This window comes from Schistocerca cancellata, chromosome 2 (genome assembly GCF_023864275.1).
Source record: "Schistocerca cancellata isolate TAMUIC-IGC-003103 chromosome 2, iqSchCanc2.1, whole genome shotgun sequence".
NCBI classification, from domain to species: Eukaryota; Metazoa; Arthropoda; class Insecta; order Orthoptera; family Acrididae; genus Schistocerca; species Schistocerca cancellata.
The window spans coordinates 928,153,486-928,172,998 of NC_064627.1; the positions used below are offsets into that span (position 1 = coordinate 928,153,486).

The 19,513-nt window shown below is 40.8% G+C and overlaps 1 protein-coding gene across 1 annotated transcript in view; it reads right to left on the reverse strand.

The window, feature by feature from the left end:
• LOC126162881 (leukocyte elastase inhibitor-like) overlaps positions 1 to 19,513 on the reverse strand; it is a 313,609-nt gene that overhangs the window by 221,768 nt on the left and 72,328 nt on the right. Inside the window, exon 2 of the mRNA XM_049919676.1 lies at positions 11,912 to 11,999. Within this exon, the coding sequence (XP_049775633.1) occupies positions 11,912 to 11,989 (78 nt within the window). The 5' untranslated portion in view covers positions 11,990 to 11,999. The remainder of the gene's footprint in view (positions 1 to 11,911; positions 12,000 to 19,513) is intronic.

Consider the following 19,513-nt stretch of genomic DNA (forward strand, 5'->3'; position numbering starts at 1 on the left):
AACCAGAAGCTGCTACTCAACACCCTCCAACCATTTCTTCAAAGCCTACTGCAGATGCGAGCAACACAGCAAGTGCTGGATTTCCTTCCTTTGATGAGGCTTTAGAGGATTGGCAAGCCAATGAATCAAGATTACCGGAGCATTTCCATGCATTCAAGGTAACTGATGCCAGCCTCATGAAATCTTTGTTTTTGTCACGGTCAAAACCTGAGATTTATCGGCTACTGTGCAAATTGGCCCCCTTACCTAAGCCTTCATAGCTCACCTTTTCAAATATTTGTTTGTTGCTGACTAAATATTACTAGCAGCATACCCATGTTATTTCTCCCCCAGGTAGCATTTTGCCAAATCAAGAAACAGCCAAACCAGACTCATAGAGAATGGGCTGTAGAGTTGCAAATTTAAGGCACAAATGTCATTTTGTTACCCCAACAAGTAAGGAGTCATATGCAGAAGAAATCATCAGGGACATGATCATTCAGGGAATTCAAGACAAGAATTTCCAGCATGAGACACTTCAATTTGAAGAACCGTCATTAGACAAAGTTTTGGACTTAGCACAAAGCTTTGAAGTGATCCAAGCATCAACAAGAAACTGTAGTCACAGATCGACATATCAGCTGTTCATGTAAACACATCCAAGCCAGCAGCCAAGGGCCCCACTAGTCATGATTTGGATGTAGCAACTGTACAGGTAGGACACCATACCATTAACCAACAATGTCCTCGACCCCACTTGAGCTGACCAAAGCAGTCTTGGTACCGAAATTATTGCCATCACATCTGGATTGTTTTAAAAAAAACATAAACATAAAGGCTGTACTGACAGACGAGCCTGTTGCCAAAACCATTCTGCCAACAGCCATTTGGTTTCTGTATTTCGTAAGTCCCATAAGGCAAGATGGCCTCCTACCCAACATGGGTGTTAATCTGGCAGCCACTACAGACCATCAAGGGACCTCCAATAAGCCTTACATAGAACCACAAATTGCAGAGAAACCTGTCAGTTACAAGTAGACACTGATGCAGCCATGAGTATTCTAAATTACAGTATCTATTTGAAACTTGGAGCTCCTCCCTTGTAGGAAACAAAGAGACATTGAATGGCTTAAAATAAACATACCATTCTAGTACGTGGTCAAGTCAAACTGCCAATGACATATGATAAAGTCACCTGCCACATTAACTTCTTGGTTGTTAACAATGATTCTGCTGAGAACTTGTTTGGACTTGACTGTTTTCAGAAATTTGGATTTTCAATAGACGATTCTGTGAATTTGGTATCCAAAGGTGTTTTGTACTGGGACCTCAAGACACTTCGCCAGGATTATGAGGATGTGTTCAACCCAGAACTTGGCACTGCAAAGGATTTTGAGGCACACGTTGCACTGAAACATAATGCACGGCCTCTTTACTTTCAAGCCTGCACTGTTCTGTTGGCTCTCAGAGACTAAGTAAAGGAAGAATTGGATAACCTAATGGCAACTGGAGTTCTAGAACCTGTTCCTTAGTCTATGGGCTACCACATTAGTCATAACATGAAAGCTATTGGAGGAGATCCACCTGCACGGTGATTTTAAACTAACTGCCAATGTCCAATCAGAGATTGAGACTTATTCTATTCCAAAGCCAGAAGAATTACAGTCAAACCTAAAAGGTGGAAACTTCTTCTCTAAAATAGACCTAGGGATACACACGTCCAACTTCCCCTCGATTCAGAATCTCAGCAGTTTCTTACACTTAACATGCCGCACCGGCTCTATTGTTTGAAATGATTAACATTTGATATAGCAAGTGCCCCCATCATTTTTCAGTGGTTTTTGGAACAATTAGTGGAAGTGGATGGATGCACAGGGAGAAGTGCAAAGGAACAATCTGAAATCGTTATTCAGTATCTTAAGGGAGGCTGTTCTAAAATGCTGTTTTTTCAAGCCTGAGATTGAGTACATCGGCCACATAATTTCCAGTTCAGGCATTTGTCCTCTGGATAAGCATGTTGAATCCATAATCAAACTTCCCAGACCAATAATTCTTAAGCAACTTCATTCCTTTTTGGGGAGATATTGTATTACCAAAAGTTCTTACCCACAGCAGCAACAGAAACCACCCCTTGTCCCATTACACAAAAAAGGGGTGCCTTTCCAGTTGATACCAGCTTGCGAGTGTGCCTTCCAGGGGTTGAAATCCCGGTTGTTGAAGGCCTCATGCCTCATACGTTCCAATTCAATAAAGCAGATAGTTATTGCAACGGATGCATATGATGCAGGCATTGGTACGGTCCTGGCACACGAAGGTAGATGGCTCTGAGCACCCTGTGACCTATGCATCAAAAACATTGACTGATACCCAACACAGGTACTCCCAAATAGAAAAGGAAGCACTGACTAACATTTTCAGATTAAAGAAAGTCCATATTTTTGTTTATGGCACAAAGTTTCACCTTGTCACAGACCATAAACCACTGATCTCCTCATTCAATCCAGCAGCAAATATTGCAGACAGGACTGCTCACCACCTCCAGCAAAGGGCTTTTTTTTGGTGTGCTACCCATATGAGATTCACTTCCACAACACGAGTGCTGATACCCTCTCCGCCTCATATGGGGACTGGATCCTGAGTTCAATAAATAAGAAATTCTGTGTTTTCACATTGATGAAGAAGCAGAAGCTGCCATAGATTCTTTTAAGATTACCAGCTCTGGTGTCGCATAGTGGTGGATACCACATCCCTTCCCCCTTGCGGAAGTGGGGAAGCACCTGCTGTTCGATGTTGATTCCACTGTGCTCTGCACTTAGCATCCGAATGTCATACTGGAACTGTGACTTCAACGTGCACTAGGCTTCGTATGTCAATGGACTTGTGATTTCCACTGGAATTCTGCATTTCACTTGCACTTTCTGAACATTGGTACAACCACCATCAGTTTATATAATTGTCCATAAAGTATTCGTCTACAACTTGGCACTTGGTAACAGAATTATTTGTTTCAGTGTTGTGTCAATAAACCATAGAACGGTGATATATTTATTGTGTTATTCCTACTTATAACAGTATCAGAAGTCTTTCTTGTACTAGTGCCTACCTGGGAAGCACACCACTCATAACTCAGAGTACCCTCTCCTGGGTATTCCAGGACACAGCTTAGGGTCTAATGAAGAGCTCTGTGACACTCCAACAATTCTGTACTAACTACTGATAAAGCTGACCTTCCATCTAGATCTTGCTTAATCTGTAATACTATTCTTCATATAATTCATTAGAAAGTGCTTCCTTATATGAATTTTGTTCCCAGAATTTCATAACTAAATTGCATCAGATAAAATGTTATTTCAAACACACTTTACTGTTTCAGAATACATGGGCGACAGTAATTCATAAATCTGATGTCATCAAAATTATGCCTACAGCTACACTTTGCAAGCCACCTTATGGAGTGCTACTCCATACTACTCTCGCATTTACTAAATGATAAGAATCAGAACTTTTATTGTCCCATAACATAGAACATTGAATGATACATTTAATGTACAAGGGACCTGTCAATTACAATTCATGTGTGTTACACAAACAATACATAACAATAGCATTAATATAAAAGACATAATTATTACATTTATCTGACATAAAACCGCTAAGCATAATTAACACATCTTGTCAGCCATTTGCTTTCTTGCTCAGATTTTCACATTATCATTGAGAAATTCTTCTAAGGAATAATAGCATTTCTGTACTAACAATTTTTGTAGCTTTTGTTTCAGTTGCCCTAGCTCCATGAAATTTTAATGCCCATGTATTCTGGGCTTTGTGCATATAGTATTAATCTATGACTGCGAAGCATGAAATTTCCCTTGTTCCTAGTTCTGTACTGATGCTTAAAAATATCGTCTATGAATAATTCGCAGTTACTGAACACAAAATTATCATTTTGTAAATCCCTTGATGAAATGTGCTGCTCTTCATTGGGTGTCCCAGATAGGTAAGCAGATAGCTAAGCAGTACTCAAGAGTTGGTATACTGAATGTTTTGTAAGCTGCAGCTTCTGAGGATAAATTGTATTTCCATACAATACTTCCAATGAATATCAGCCTGGTATCTTCTTTTCCTAGACTGCTGAAAATATTTACAACTTTTTTGTTGGTACGCCCTTTGTAGTCCTGTATGTCTTCCATATCAGTTACTTTTTATATGTTTTATCATTTTCCAAATATTGTTTTTCTTTTCGTTGTTACCACCAGAGGATTAACATTCTTACTCTGGACTGTTAAAGGACTGTTTTGAGAAGCTTTACAATACAATCTGCACTCTTCCTTCCTTCTCCTCAGGATTACTGGATATGCTTAGGGGTGTACATCTTTGTCCTTCAGAAAAGGACCCTTTTTTGGGTTTTCTTGAAAAATGCTGAACACAACAAGAATTTTATATTATTTATGGACAAAGGAGGTCAGAATAAGTATATCATCAACATAAAACTCATCAGTAAAGGAGCATTACTTTGACTGAACATGGTGCATTTTTTCCCAAATTCACAATTACTTACACTCACAACACAATTAAGGGGTCAGTTTTTCAAAATCCTGTAACTGTCGCCTAATGTGATGCAGAAGTATGAAATTTGGCTCAACATACAGCCTCTCTCTGCAATGGTGTAAAAGTGTGATAGCCTGCGATGTCGCCCTTGGGCTCTGCAATGCTTCAAATGCCATAACTCAGAAGTTCCATGTTTAAGTGTGAGGTAGGTTAATGATGTCACATTGGCACCAAATTACCACACAGTTCCACCCAGTGCCACTGTGGACTTGTCACACAATGGAAAAGCTGTCAAATCCCCTGGACATTTTACCATATATTTTGATGCCTATGTGATGGAAGTCAGAACCACAGCATTCAGTGTTGAAATCAAGTGGTTTTCTTATGGGTGGCCAACGAAAACATTCCAGACATACCGTCACTCATAATCTGCAGATAAAGGCCCTCAGGGGTGATATAAATTGCATCAATAAACAACCCCTTCTTTTGGGGTGTTGATTCCCACATTTCGTGGTTGATATGGCAGTTCTCAGTGTGATGAGCAACAAGATGATGTTGTTGACAACCTTTGACACTGCTGATACCATCCCAGACAGTTCAGTCCTTCTCTAATTACATTGTCGCCTAAGGAACCACACTGAACATGACCACACCCCTTTGGAGTGCAGATCGACCACAATTTTTGCTCTCATGTACAGAGTGGAGCCACTAGCAACCATTCAATATCATTTGACAAAGTCTGAATGTGATCTGAAGCAGCAATGGACGTTTATGCTTTCTCAGCCCTTCTTTGGTGTTATCACATGAGCGGTGGTGGGAGGAGGGGTGTGTGCAACATTGACACATGCATGAATAAAACAAAAAAAAGAGTCTCTCTACAACCTCCCCCAGTTTGGCAACATCCTCAGTGCCACCCACACACCTCTGTTGAGCACTTTAAAATATACCTATATAGAGACAAACCATTATGGATTCCTAGGTACCTGCAGGGAAGCAATATCTTAACGCCCCTCAGATTTCACATGCCTGCAAGCAGGTGCTAGAGCACCAGCATAGAACCACTTAGCCAAAAGGTGTAAAGAGGTTGCCTGCCTGCAGGCACGTATGAATCCACAATGGGTTGAGTCTGTACAGGTACATTTTTAAAACTGCTGAACACAGGTGCGCAGATGGCACCAAGAGAGTTGGCAGGGTTGTTGCTCTTAGACGGACTCTTTGCTGATTTATTTACGCATGTGTCAATGTTCCACCATTCCTATAGCTCTCAATCGTACCACAAGAGAGTGAGAAACAGGAGGGCTGAAAAAGCATAAACACCCATTGCTGCTTTGGATTACATTCAGATTTCATTGAACAGTTCTGAACAGTCAATAGTAGTTCCACCCTGCACACAAGAGGAAATTTGCTATTGGATTACATTCCAAAAGAGTGCGATCACCTTCAATGGAGTGCAGGCCACAGTGTCCTTAGATGAAGGGTTGAATCATCTGGTATCTGGTGTGTGTGAGTGGGGGATGGGAGTGGGGGGGTGGGGATGTCAGCAGTGTCATAGGATGTCAAGGGCATTATGAAACATTGCCTTTGACTGCTAAATTTGAGGGAATCAATGCCCTGAAGGAATGAGTGTTTCCACTGACACTATTTATGCCACGTACTGAGTCCTTTTCATGTCACTTTTGAGTGGTGGTGTGTCTGAAATGTTTTCCTCAGCCACCCACAACAAAACTGTGCAATTTTAATGCTGGGCATCATGGTTCTGACCTCCACTGCACGGCAACAAAAGAATGGGAGGTGAACTGTGGGTAAGCGGGCGTGTGACCACTTCACATTATGTGACACATCCACGGTGGTGTTTTTTTTTTTTTACATGTGTCGACACCTTGCTGTCTGAAGCATCACCAAGCCCAAGGGTAATGTCACAGGCACCACATTTTGCACCATTACAGAGGAAACTTGTAGGCACCTTTGAGTCAAGTTTCAAAATTCTGCATCACAAGGGGGAGATAACTATGATGTTTCAAAACAGTGACCTCTTCATAATGTTGCGCAGTGTAGTTGTGGTATCTGAGTTAAGTATGTGTTAAAGGAACAGGGAGCATAGACACATACTTTTAAGAAGCAGCAGTATGTAACATGATAGTGAACTAATAGTAACAGTATTAGTAGTAAGAGCAGTACAAATAGTAAGAGGAATGGGAAAGAAAACACGCTGAAATGTAGCAAGACCTACTGTAAATCAATGAATGGCTCTGACAACAATTTTGGAATGAAACTTGTCACAATCAGGTACTAATAACACTATTCAGTATGAAACAAATCATTCTAGAAATTTTACTCCATGGTACCCCTTTGTCTTTCTATTTATAATACACTGACATTGCTCTGCAATGACATGATTCTATCAAGAAAGAAATAGCTGAGGAAATAATCTTGGATACAGATATATTTGGTTGGACCTTCCATGTTTGATATTAATGGTCTTGCACTGTATAATACTGGACATCTGGCCTATATTCTACCTACTTTTAACATGGACTCTGATACAAGCCTTGTTTCCCTAAACTGTTATTAACTTTGATAGGATCCAGCAAGATTAAAAGCATATTTAATGTAAATCAGTAAAGCACTGGTCCTATTATTGAACAATAACAACCAAGTAAGTGCAAGAAAGCTATGAGAATGGGTGCCTCTGTTTCTTCATGAAGTTTGATGTTCCCTCTTCTTCTAGCCCCAATGTGGAACCTAGCAGTTGCAATTTGTGAACAGACACCAGCAGCAATGACTGGAAGATGTCAGAAAATTGTATCAATGAAATTCTGTGAGATTTACACTATGTAATTTGATGGCAAACTAAGGAATAATGTATTGCTCATTAAACAAGTTGATAATAATATGTTTATAGAAGAGAACAACTCTTTCTGTGTTAATCTTGTCCCCCTCACAATCACGAGAAAGTTTAAACTGAATTACTCTTAAAAATGAACATCGCAACATTAAGAAAATTCACTAATGAGCAACTGCCTGTGGCACTGATTGAGAGCTTGATGTACTGTCAAATTTCAACATAATTTATAGTTGAAGTTATATTGTCATTAAACACACTGGCACTATTATCTACCAGCAGCAGCCCACAAAGCCTGAGAAGGCATAGATTTTTAAAAAATGATATTGTATGTAAGCCATGAAGTTCCACTCAGCCTTATTTCGAGGATAGAGTCCCACATCTGTCATGAGAGGCTGCCGAGATGTGCCTTGACTTTTTCCCTTACTTCTATTTCCCCCCCCCCCCCCCCCCAGACTCATATAGACAGTTTCCATTCATAGTACAGTACGACCTGTTTCTAAGCAAAGATACAATTGTCTGGATCTCAGGTTCCTGCTACAGAAAAAAGTCCCTATTACCTTTCTGTTTTCTGTTATTAAGGCAACTTATAATATGAAATAATGTTCTCCCATAAATAAAAGAGGGACATTCATTCCTACATCATACACTTAAGAGCCAAAGAAACTGGTGCACCTGTAGGGCCCCCACAAGCATGCAGAAGTGCTGCAGCAAGACGTGGCATGGACTCTGCTAATGTCTGAAGTAGGGCTGGAGGGAACTGACACCATGAATCCTGGAGGGCTGTCCATAAATCCATAAGAGTACAAAGGGATGGAGATCTCTTCTGAACACCACACTACAAGCCATCCCAGATATTCTCAATAATTTTCATATCTGGGGAGCTTGGTGGGCAGCGGAAGTGTTTAAACTCATAAGAGTGCTCCTGGAGCCATTCTGTAGCAATTCTGGACCTGTGGGGTGTCACATTGTACTGCTGGAACTGCCTAAGTCCATCAGAATGCACAATGGGCATGAATGAATGCAGATGACCAGACAGGATGCTTTCATTTGTGTCACCTGTCAAGAGTCGTATCTAGACATATCACGGGTCCCATATCATTTCAACTGCACACACCCAGACCATTACAGAGCCTTCATCAGCTTGAGCAGTCCCCTGCTGGCATGCAGAGTCCATGGATTCACGAGGTTGTCTCCATACCCGTACATGCCCATCTGCTTGATACAATTTGAAACAAGACTCATACGACCAAGCAACATGCTTCCAGTCATCAGCTGTCCAATGTCGGTGTTGACAGGCCATGCTGAGATGTAAAGCTTTGTGTCGTGCAGTCATCAAGGGTACATGAGTGGGTCTTCAGCTCCGAAAGCCCATAACGATGATGTTCCGTTGAATGGTTCGCTCGCTGACACTTGTTCATGGCCCAGCATCGAAAACTGCACCAATCTGCAGAAGGGTTGCACTTCTCTCATGTTGAAAGATTCTCTTTAGTCATCATTAGTCCCATTCTTACAGGCTCTTTTTCCGGCCGCAGCGATGTTGGAGATTTGACGCTTTACCAGATTCCTGATATTCACAGTACACTTGTGAAATGGTCGTACAGGAAAATCCCCACTTCATAGTTGTCTCCGAGTTGCTGTGTCCCATCACTCATGTGCCATCTATAACACCACATTCAAACTCACTTAAATCTTGTTAACCTGCCGTTGTAGCAGCAGTAATCGATCTAACAACTGCGCCAGACACTTGTAGTCTTATATAGGCATTGCTGACTGCAGCACCATATTCTGCCTGTTTACATATGTCTGTATTTGAATATGCGTGCCTATACCAGTTTCTTTGGTGCTTCAGTGTATAAGTATCATTTTTAAAAAGAGAGAAGGAGTTGAACATCCTGGGATGGAACACAAGCTTGAACTGTGACAAAACTGGGAAAGAAATTGGTTGCAGCCTATTCAAAACATCCATATTAGCATTTGGCTGAAATCTTAAAACCACTGAGAACCTAAATCCAGGTGGCTTTTGTCAATACAAATCATGTCTTAGTAACAGTCAAGGGCATCCATACCTATGAGCAAGGGAGGCCTCGGCCTCCATCTAGCTCTCAGGAAAAGAAAAAAATATGTTGGATTAAGGTGGTTTTCTTCGAAGAAACTGATTTAAAAGACTGTATTATACTGGGTTTTAACATGGCCAGATCTGAAAAAACTTTATAGCTGTTATTTAACTGAAATCCAATTGTGCTTAACATTTATAATCGAGACACAACTTTGCTACTGCCCGGTCATTGTCTTAACAGTCTGTGTATTACTCAAATCTGAGTTAGTCAGTTGTATATTGGAAATTTACATAATAGGTGACCAAGATACATGGTACTGTTACCAAGGACACCCATACAATATTTTATAGGGGGCCTAGACCTGAGTATATTTTAAGTGGCCACTTGTCTTCCAAAATGTTAAAAATATAACATACACTCAGGTCTAGGCCCCCTATAAACTATTATATGGGTGTCCTTGGTAACAGTACCACGTATCTTGGTCACCTACTATGTAAATTTCCAATATACAACTGACTAACTCAGATTTGAGTAATGCATAGACTGTTAAGACAATGACCAGGCAGTAGTAAAGTTGTGGCTCGATTATAAATGTTAAAACACAACTGGATTTCAGTTAAATAACAGCTATACAGATAGCTCTTATTTAAGATTTCCAAATGTAGTTTTAATAAAAACTACAAGATCCAGGTACTTGCAGTTTGTGGCACCATGTAAAGCAACACAAAAAGTTTTGCACAATTTTTCCATGCAGTTTCGCTTGTTTCACTTAAAGTACCAAAGAGTTACCAGAAATGACTATACAACAAAAGAGAGCATAATGCTCGGTGTCCAGAGAAAATTTTGTTGTGAATTTCACAGGGAACCATGAGATGTTACGACGACCTAGCCACTGGGAGTGTAAACAGGTACTGAGGATTTGGTAGAAAAGGCACATCTAATTAAATGGCAGAGTACATGAGAGAGACCCTTCACAGAAGCCCATCAAAGTCAGTTCACACAGCATGACATGAGCTAAACATCCATTACTCAACAGCTCACAATGTGCTGCATAAACGACTTCATCTGCATGCTTACGAAATTTAAATTGTGCAAGCACTGAATTGAAATGATTTGTAGCTCACCCCAAATTTCCCTGATATGTTGGACAGGGTTGGGGAAAACCCTATCATGGTAATGTTGTTTTCTCTGACAAAGCTAACTTCCATTTGTGTGGGAAGGTGAATGCCATAACATTCAAAGAAAACCCCCACAGTTTTCGGGCTCATGCCAGAAACTGCAAGAAAGTGAATATGTGGTGTGTGTGTGGATGAAAGCCAGCATAGTTCGGCAGCTTTTCTTCACTGAGCAAACAGTAACAGGAGCCATTTATTTGGGCGTACTTCAGCAAATTGCTGGCCCTCAGCTTCTTCCCCTTCAGCTAATTGTGATCTCCCAACAGGGTGATGCGCCAATACATTGGAGTTCACATGTTCGTGACTTCCTGGACAGAATATTTCCACAGAGATGATTGGGATGTGACAGACAAACCTAGTGGCCATCACGATCTCCAGACATAACCCCTCTCACTTTCTTCCTGTGAGGTTACATGACAGACATTTTATATGCCCAGCCATTACATGACCTTGGTAATATTCACAGAAGCATCATAGATGCAATAGCCTCCATCACTGAAGGCATCCTTGCTTACATAGGAGTTGAGATAGTATCATCTAGATGTTTTACTGGTAATTTTTTATTTTTTCTTTAGTCAGTTGTATTTTTTTTAAATTTTTTGTATAAAACTTTCTGAGTTACTTTACATGATGCCACAAACCACAAATACCTATGTCTCACAGTTTCTTTCTTAACTGCATTTGGAAGTCAGAGAGGTTTCATACAGAACCCTTTATGTTATCAAAAGTATGTAGAAATGACCCTATACATTTAGATATACTGTGTAGTGTAGTGAATGGCAAATCATCAACACTGCAAATTAGAAAAACAAAGGAAGGGGAGTACTTAATGATGATGAAGTCACTGGACACAATGTTGGCAAAAAAACTGTAAGGAACTGTCTGTTTCTTCACCAAGGAAACATCAGAATTCACAAAAAGTTATTTTAAGAAATCATGCAAAACTAAAAAAGGATTATCTGCTGGGATCAGGTTTATAATGCCATGAACCATTCTCAACATTCTCAATATTATGTTCTTGCTGTTCTGCATGTACTTTACAACACTATATCATTATAAAAATACATGGTCCTGTAAAATATGATGTTTTCTTCCATCCAGCAGGTTCATATGGATAAGTGAAGCGGCAGTGTCGTTTTTTTTTTTTTTTTTTTTTTTTTAAAGGAAAGAAAAAGTTTCAGTCTATGTTATTTAGTCTATTTCATATAGAAATAGTTAGTATAGCTTGCTTAATGACTTCAGAACTTTGTTTACACAGACATTAATGCCACAACTAAAATGATTCACATCTATAGTCACTTACTGACCTTGTAAATACTGAATGTAAATTTTTGGTTTCCTTGACATACTGCCTGGAGAGCTGTTTCTGTGCTTCCTGTTGCCATGTCTGAGCACCTGCAACAGAAAAGACGGCAGCTGAACTCTTTTATACATAGCAAGACAGAGCTGGAAACGTGTCTTTGTCGTTTACTACTTGGGGGGCAGATGTGTGCATGCAGTGTGAACGCACGTGAGATTTTGAGCAGTACTGTACATATATTCATCGCACTCAAAATGTGACGAAATAGTGTTTATGTTTTCATTTCTATAGTTAACGCAAAAGATAATGTTATTGTCGCGATCTGTAACACGTAACGTCAGTGCCATCAATGGACAAAGCCGTCGCAACATTTTCGTTAATTTTCCATCACGCCTCATGAATGTACGCTGAATCTTAATGCGCAACAAAAAGCTAGGTACTTATTATTATGGATCATTTTTGCATTTGTGAACAACAAAGGCATCAAAATTTCTCAGCCGATTTAATTTTTCTATTAATTAAAACTGTAATACGACGGGATTTTCGTATACCAGAGATATTTCTGTCGTGTTCGATATAGTCGAATTTGGAGTCGATTTAGTAAAAAACTAAAAATCATCTAACGCCATCTTTTGGCCACGACGAAGGTTTAAGGCTGCAAAATAAGTAGTAGCTCATTTATCACTTTGACTATTAAATATACAGTTATTATTTTTAATAATGTGAAGTTTTGATGTATTAATTTTCTAGCATGCATCCTTCAGTTTTGTGTGTATTTTTCTCATTATCTCTACACAAGTAGCACCACGTTGGAAAGCTTGCACCATATCGCGAACAAGACGAAAACAATAATTGTAATAAACCCTGAACAACATAAGATGAAATGACATTTACATTTCTTGTGTATATGATAAAAGAGCTCTTTTTGTAATCGTGTAACTTATTATGTCAACGGTCCCTTGGCGGTGTACAAACATTAAGCTTTTAAGTCGGTTTCACAGTAAAGTAAAGGAAAAAATTTCGAAAATTGTTAGTCTGTAATTGCATCACACGAAAAAAATATTTTTTCCGTTATTTCTTATTTGACTGTCTGTCTGTCCATCCCTTCATCAAGACCTCTTTTTCTCAGGAACGGATGTGCATATCACGCTGAAATATATGTCGCATATTAAAATCTAGCGTCCCCTGACGGTGTAAAAATTTAAACTTGGAAGCCAGTGCAATCAAACGATACGGCAATTATTTGTTGCCACAAACTCACTCATGAAAACCTACAGGGTAATGCCTGTTGACCTAGAATCATGAAATGTGATAAGGAGCAAGATTTCACTGTCCAAGTAACGGTAAAGATCCGAAAATTGTTAATTTGTAACTATAAAATATAAAAAAAAATGGCATCATACACTTAAATAGCGTTCGTGATCTGTCAAAAATCTCAGGAAATACCCTAGGTATTTTGATCTGGTTTTTAGTAATAAGAAGAGTAATTCACAAAGAAGGTTGTCATCTAGAGGTTGTGCGTACAGCTGCCCGACTACTGAGCTGACAGTTTATGCCTAAGACACGTACAGCATCTGTAATGTTTGAAAGGAAAGTAATGCTGGTAACTGATGGAGGATTGTACTCCCATTGTTTGGGATGATCTTCCGGTAGGTCATATAACCCCCATTGATGCGCTCTACAGAAAAATTCGACATTTGCGCAACAAAAACGGCCCTATGGTCGGCTGTACTGTTGCTTTCTCTGGAGATTTCCGTCAAAACTTGTTACCTTTACAACACCAGCGCGCCGACAAGAAGATGGCAGCCACGCGTTTGTACACTACTGGCCATTAACATTGCTACACCACGAAGATGACGTGCTACAGACGCGAAATTTAACCGACAGGAAGAAGTTGCTGTGATATGCAAATGATTAGCTTTTCAGAGCATTCACACAAGGTTGGCGCAGGTGGCGACACCTACAACGTGCTGACATGAGGAAAGTTTCCAACCGATTTCTCATACCCAAACAGCAGTTGACCGGCGTTGCCTAGTGAAACGTTGTTGTGATGCCTTGTGTAAGGATGAGAAATGCGTACCATCACGTTTCCGACTTTGATAAAGGTCGGATTGTAGCCTATCGCAATTGCGGTTTATCGTATCGCGACATTGCTGCTCGCATTGGTCAAGATCTAATGACCGTTAGCAGAATATGGAATCGGTGGGTTCAGGAGGGTAATACGGAACGCAGTGCTGGATCCCAACGGCCTTGTATCACTAGCAGTCGAGATGACAGGCATCTTATCCGCATGGCTGTAACGGATCGTGCAGCCACGTCTTGATCCCTGACTCAACAGATGGGGACGTTGGCAAGACAACAACCATCTGAACGAACAGTTCGACGACGTTTGCTGCAGCATGGACTATCAGCTCGGAGACCGTGGCTGCGGTTACACTTGACGCTGCATCACAGACAGGAGCGCCTGCGATGGTGTACTCAACGACAAACCTGGGTGCACGAATGGCAAAACGTCATTTTTTCGGATGAGTCCAGGTTCTGTTTGTAAACCTGCTGTAGCATCATGATGGTCGCATCCGTGTTTGGCGACATCGCAGTGAACGCACATTGGAAGCGTGTATTCGTCATCGCCCATACTGGCGTATCACCCGGCGTGATGGTGTGGGGCGCCATTGGTTACACGTCTCAGTCACCTCTTGTTCGCATTGACGGCACTTTGAACAGTGGACGTTACATTTCAGATGTGTTACCACCTGTGGCTCTACCTTTCATTCGATCCCCACGAAACCCTACATTTCAGAAGGATAATGCACTACCGCATGTTGCAGGTTCTGTACGGGCCTTTCTGGATACAGAAAATGTTCGACTGCTGCCCTGGCCAGCACATCCTCCAGATCTCTCACCAATTGCAAACGTCTGGCCAATGGTGGCCGAGCAACTGGCTCGTCACAATACGCCAGTCACTACTCTTGATGAACTGTGATATCGTGTTGAAGCTGCATGAGCAGCTGTACCTGTACACGCCATCCAAGCTCTGATTAACTCAATGGCCAGGCGTATCAAGGCCATTATTACGGCCAGAGGTAGTTGTTCTGGGTACTGGTTTCTCAGGATCTATGCACCCAAATTGCGTGAAAATGTAATCACATGTCAGTTCTAGTACAATATATTTGTCCAATTAATATGCGTTTATCATTTGCATTTCTTCTTGGTGTAGCAATTTTAATGGCCATTAGTGTAGGTTTCACGCATGTTTCGGCGATAAAACACGGAAACGTACGTCACTTTGTGATCGCTCAAGCAAGCGGAACGATTCGGATCATTGCACTAATATAAGTCGCCTGCCTACTCAACACGAGAGTCAGTCAATTTTAGAGTTGCCGACTGTCCCGCGTGAGGCCGTCCCCGTGGCGGCTCTAATAATGCAGCCCGGGGTGTGTGATTGCGGGACGCTAATTGTATAAGGTTTATGGTACACCTGGCCTAGTTCAACACGACGCCCAGATCAAATACAGTACGGGCGGCGCGTTGCGTGTATTCAACGGTGTCGGGCGCGGAGACAATGACAACGGCCGCTCGCGCCCGCGCCGCCCCTGGATAGGAACAAATGAGTCACGCGTGTCGCTCACCCCGTTGCTTCGCTGTCTCGCCGTAAGCCGGCGCTGTAACAGAGTTTCGGTGTTTTTATGCGATTCATAAAATAAACAGTGTTTAGTATGTTGCGGACAGTGCTGTTCTTATTTTTGAACAGTTTGTTTGGATTTGAGTCATGTCTGATTCAGAAACAACTCACAACGACAGTGAAAACGTAAAATACAAAAAGGGTAAACAGAAGCGTTCCTACCGGCAAGTATGGGAGAATTCGTATTCTTATTTGAAAACAGTTGATACAAACGTGCGTAAGCATTTTGTAACGTATGTATGAAATAATTTATGATATCGTGTGGAAGTTTGAATGACTTTAAACTGCATGTTTGCGTCCCGGAACACCAGCTGGATGATAGAGGTCGACAGAGTACTCGGTCATTGCAACAGTTTTTAAAGCACGATGTATTGACGACAGACGAGGAAACAGTTATAGCTACAGAGCCAACAAAAGTTTACCATGATGTAAAGCATAATATATTGTACAGTTCTGTTGACTACGATACGAAGTTAGGCCCGTAATATTCAATTACTCCTAATTCGCATCAAAAAAATCACTCGGTAGAACAAAGGGGTCCTCTTTAATTTACAATGATCCGGCTTCAGTTATCAATCGAAGATAGCGTAGAAAAACTAAGGCATTTCGACAGATGCGTCAAATCACGGACATACACTTAATTCCAATAAATGTTAGATTTTACTCTTCAGAGAACGGAATCGGCACCTGCCTGCTTGATTTTTTTTGATGACCCGGATGAAAAAGCGATCGATATTTATAATACCATAAAAAATAGACTTAAAGCGCTGGATTTAAATTACACAAATGTATCTGCTTACAGTCTATTCACCGAGAGCTGGGACGAAACATAAACAGTGTCACGTGAGCGACTACGCTCGTTTCCAGAGAAAGCATTGGGTGTTCACGTGATACGTAGGGGTGTGGAAAATCCTTGGCGCACGCTTTGCGGCTGGCGGCGTTCGGCTGGCTGTCGAGCTGTCATAGCGGACCGTGAGAAACCTGGGCAACAATGTACGAAATAAATTTAACAATAATGTTACACTGAGTTCATTCTGTCGAAGCAGATTTATTTTAATTCAGGTTGCTAACAAAACGCTACATTCAAACACAATTAATTGTTAATTTTAATAACAATACCAGTAATAATAATGATAAAGGACGAAACAAGGTTCACTCTGTCGAACGTGAACTGTTTCCATTGAGGTTTATAACAAACCGCTCATCTCTCTCCTCTATAATGCAGTCTAATTTCCACATTTGAGTTTTCACTCAAAACGGTTGCACCCATCGCATTCGGAAAAATTACAAAATTAAATTCAAACCTTTCTGAAACTTTTCTCGCTTACACCCCCACAAAAAAATTAAAGGGGAAAAGTATGTCGCGTACTATATTTCGGCTGATGATTTGGTAAAAGTTCTGCATCAGATGTGAGATTTTAATTTAGTACTTCACTATTACTGGCTCTATTGCGCAGAAAATTTGCGGACGTCATCAACATATAGTACTGAAGGCAATGATAAAAATATTTTGCTGTGCGGCACACAGTTTAGGAGATATGGCGTGATGAATATAGAGTAACGCGAAAAAACAACTTTTCCTGAAAGCTTAAATATTTCTCTTTTTCAGTGACAATAAATTTTAATGTAATGTAAAAAAAGGTGTCGGAAGGTAGTTCTCGGATCACTTTATCATGTTCAGGTGCCAAATTATTAAAAAACACGACTTTCATTTTTTAATTTCTGGCGCCCCTGCCTTGTACACCCCTCGATGGCAGCGCTGTGGTCACGCGCCTTGCCGTGTTTACAGTACGTGTCTTGTTTCGGTGATGTTACTTTTGGCAATGATAATCCGGTTTACAAACTACTTTTTCCAGATAATGCCAACATTATTCCTGCACTGTGTTCAGCGCACGTGGTACACAATGTCATCCGTCATGCTATGGAGAAGTACGAGTTTGACGTGGAGAATTTGCTACTTAAGCGTTTGGGCACTTATCTCATCATGCACAGAGAGTCCAGATCTTAAAAGAACACTTAACTGATGCTGCTAGAATACCGAAATATTTTAAGACACGTCAAAAAGAAGGTGCTATCATTGCATCCTGCTATTGGGAAAATTCTACGCGGATTTCTAGCGGTGAAGTCATATTTTATAGCTTTGGAGATAACTGTCCAGTTATGTTAGGAAATTATTTTGATGACAACCATGCAAAGAGAAACCATGTTTTAGTGAAAATTATATCAACAGTGAGAAAGTCAGGAGTATTGGCCCAGAAAAATAATTTTCATTGTTATTTGGCACTTAGCAAGAAAACAAGATACAAAGGATAAAGCAAAATGGCGCTATTTGCTGTGTTCTACATATGATGTGTTTGCATGTAAATATTTTGTGTGTGTGTGTGTGTGTGTCTGAACACTATGAATTCTGTTTTGGTTATTAATAAACTGTATTGTCATTGCTTGTTCCTATATTTTGTTACCATATTTCGATTTTTCCATAAAAAGGGTAGTACCTCATTACCTGATTTTCATCATTCAGGTGCCAAACTGCAGAGCAGACAGCTCACACAACACTGGCAGTTTTGGTGCTGACATGTAAACGAAGATGGCTACTCAAAACAGACGACTCTCACAGTACAGGAATGAAACGCCAGGGGCGCTGCAGTAGATGCACTTGTCTCGAGTAGTCAACTGTGTAAAAGGCACACGCAGGTACGAAAGGCGCAAACACTTCGAGTAGCCGATTTTGAGCAGAAGGTCGTTCATAAATGGACTTATAAAGAGCGACGCGAGAGTGTGACGGGGCGAGTCGAGTCGGCTTGGCATCGTCTGATGGGCACATTTGATTTAACTTTGCCTCGCTCCCTCTGCTGTGACATTTCTTGTGAGGCTCGTTCTATGGATGGGAAAACCGACTGATTAAATTCGATACCGGTATTTTAGTTCTGAATAACCGGTATTTTTCGGTATTTGTTTGGTCTAGGTTATAAAAAGTATTTTTTAATTTTTAATGATAACCGAGTGAAAAAACCGAAATACGAATTATCCGTAGCAGCAGCGCTAAAATTTTTCATTTTTAAATAAACTCTTTTCTATAAAAAGAGTAATTTTTATTCGAAAAGTTGCGTTGGTTATAAATATTGCGGTACTGGAGAAAATGGGAAAAGCGATCAGTGAAATTTTAATAAAAAAGCAACAAACACAAGGCATAAGAATTGGTACAGTATTTCTGAGAAAATGACGTCATCGTTGTCGTGTGTTGCGGCTTAAGGTATGTGTGTATGTGCTGTCTGCAGGACTTGCCCCCACCTGGTCTATACTGTAGTTTCTAACTTTCGTCGCCAGACATCCACTGTATTGCAAATTTGGAGTTATCATTGACGCCCCTTATAGGAGTGTTAAAGGGATTGGCAACGCTTGCCTTTATTATAGATCCCACTGCTACATAAATTGGCACCGAATGTTGGGCTCAGTTTCGTCTTTATTTACGAATTTAAAGATTTTGATTGAAGAGGGGAATGTTCGTGCGTTGGCAATACACTGCCTGCCCATACGGGGTGAGGGAAATAAAATAAAACTACAGAAAATAACGAGGGGCATATCAAAATCCATCGTTACAAAGTAAGTTTTGCTGTCAGCACATATCCCGCGTTTCGCCCACACGGACTTCACCAAAACCGCAGCTCTTCCTTTCCGCCACGATCGAGCTGTCGACCACCTGCACACACGGATACCTGTTGTGGCACACGCGCAACACGTGTCAGCCTCTGCCTGCGTACATCTACATATCTACATATATACTCCGCTAGCCACCAAGCGGTGTGAGGCGGAGGGCACAATTCGCGCCAAAGTCATATTTCCCCCCTCTGTTCCACTCGCGTATCGCGCGAGGGAGAAACGACTGTCTGAACGCCTCAGTACGAGCTCTAATTTCCCTTATCTTTG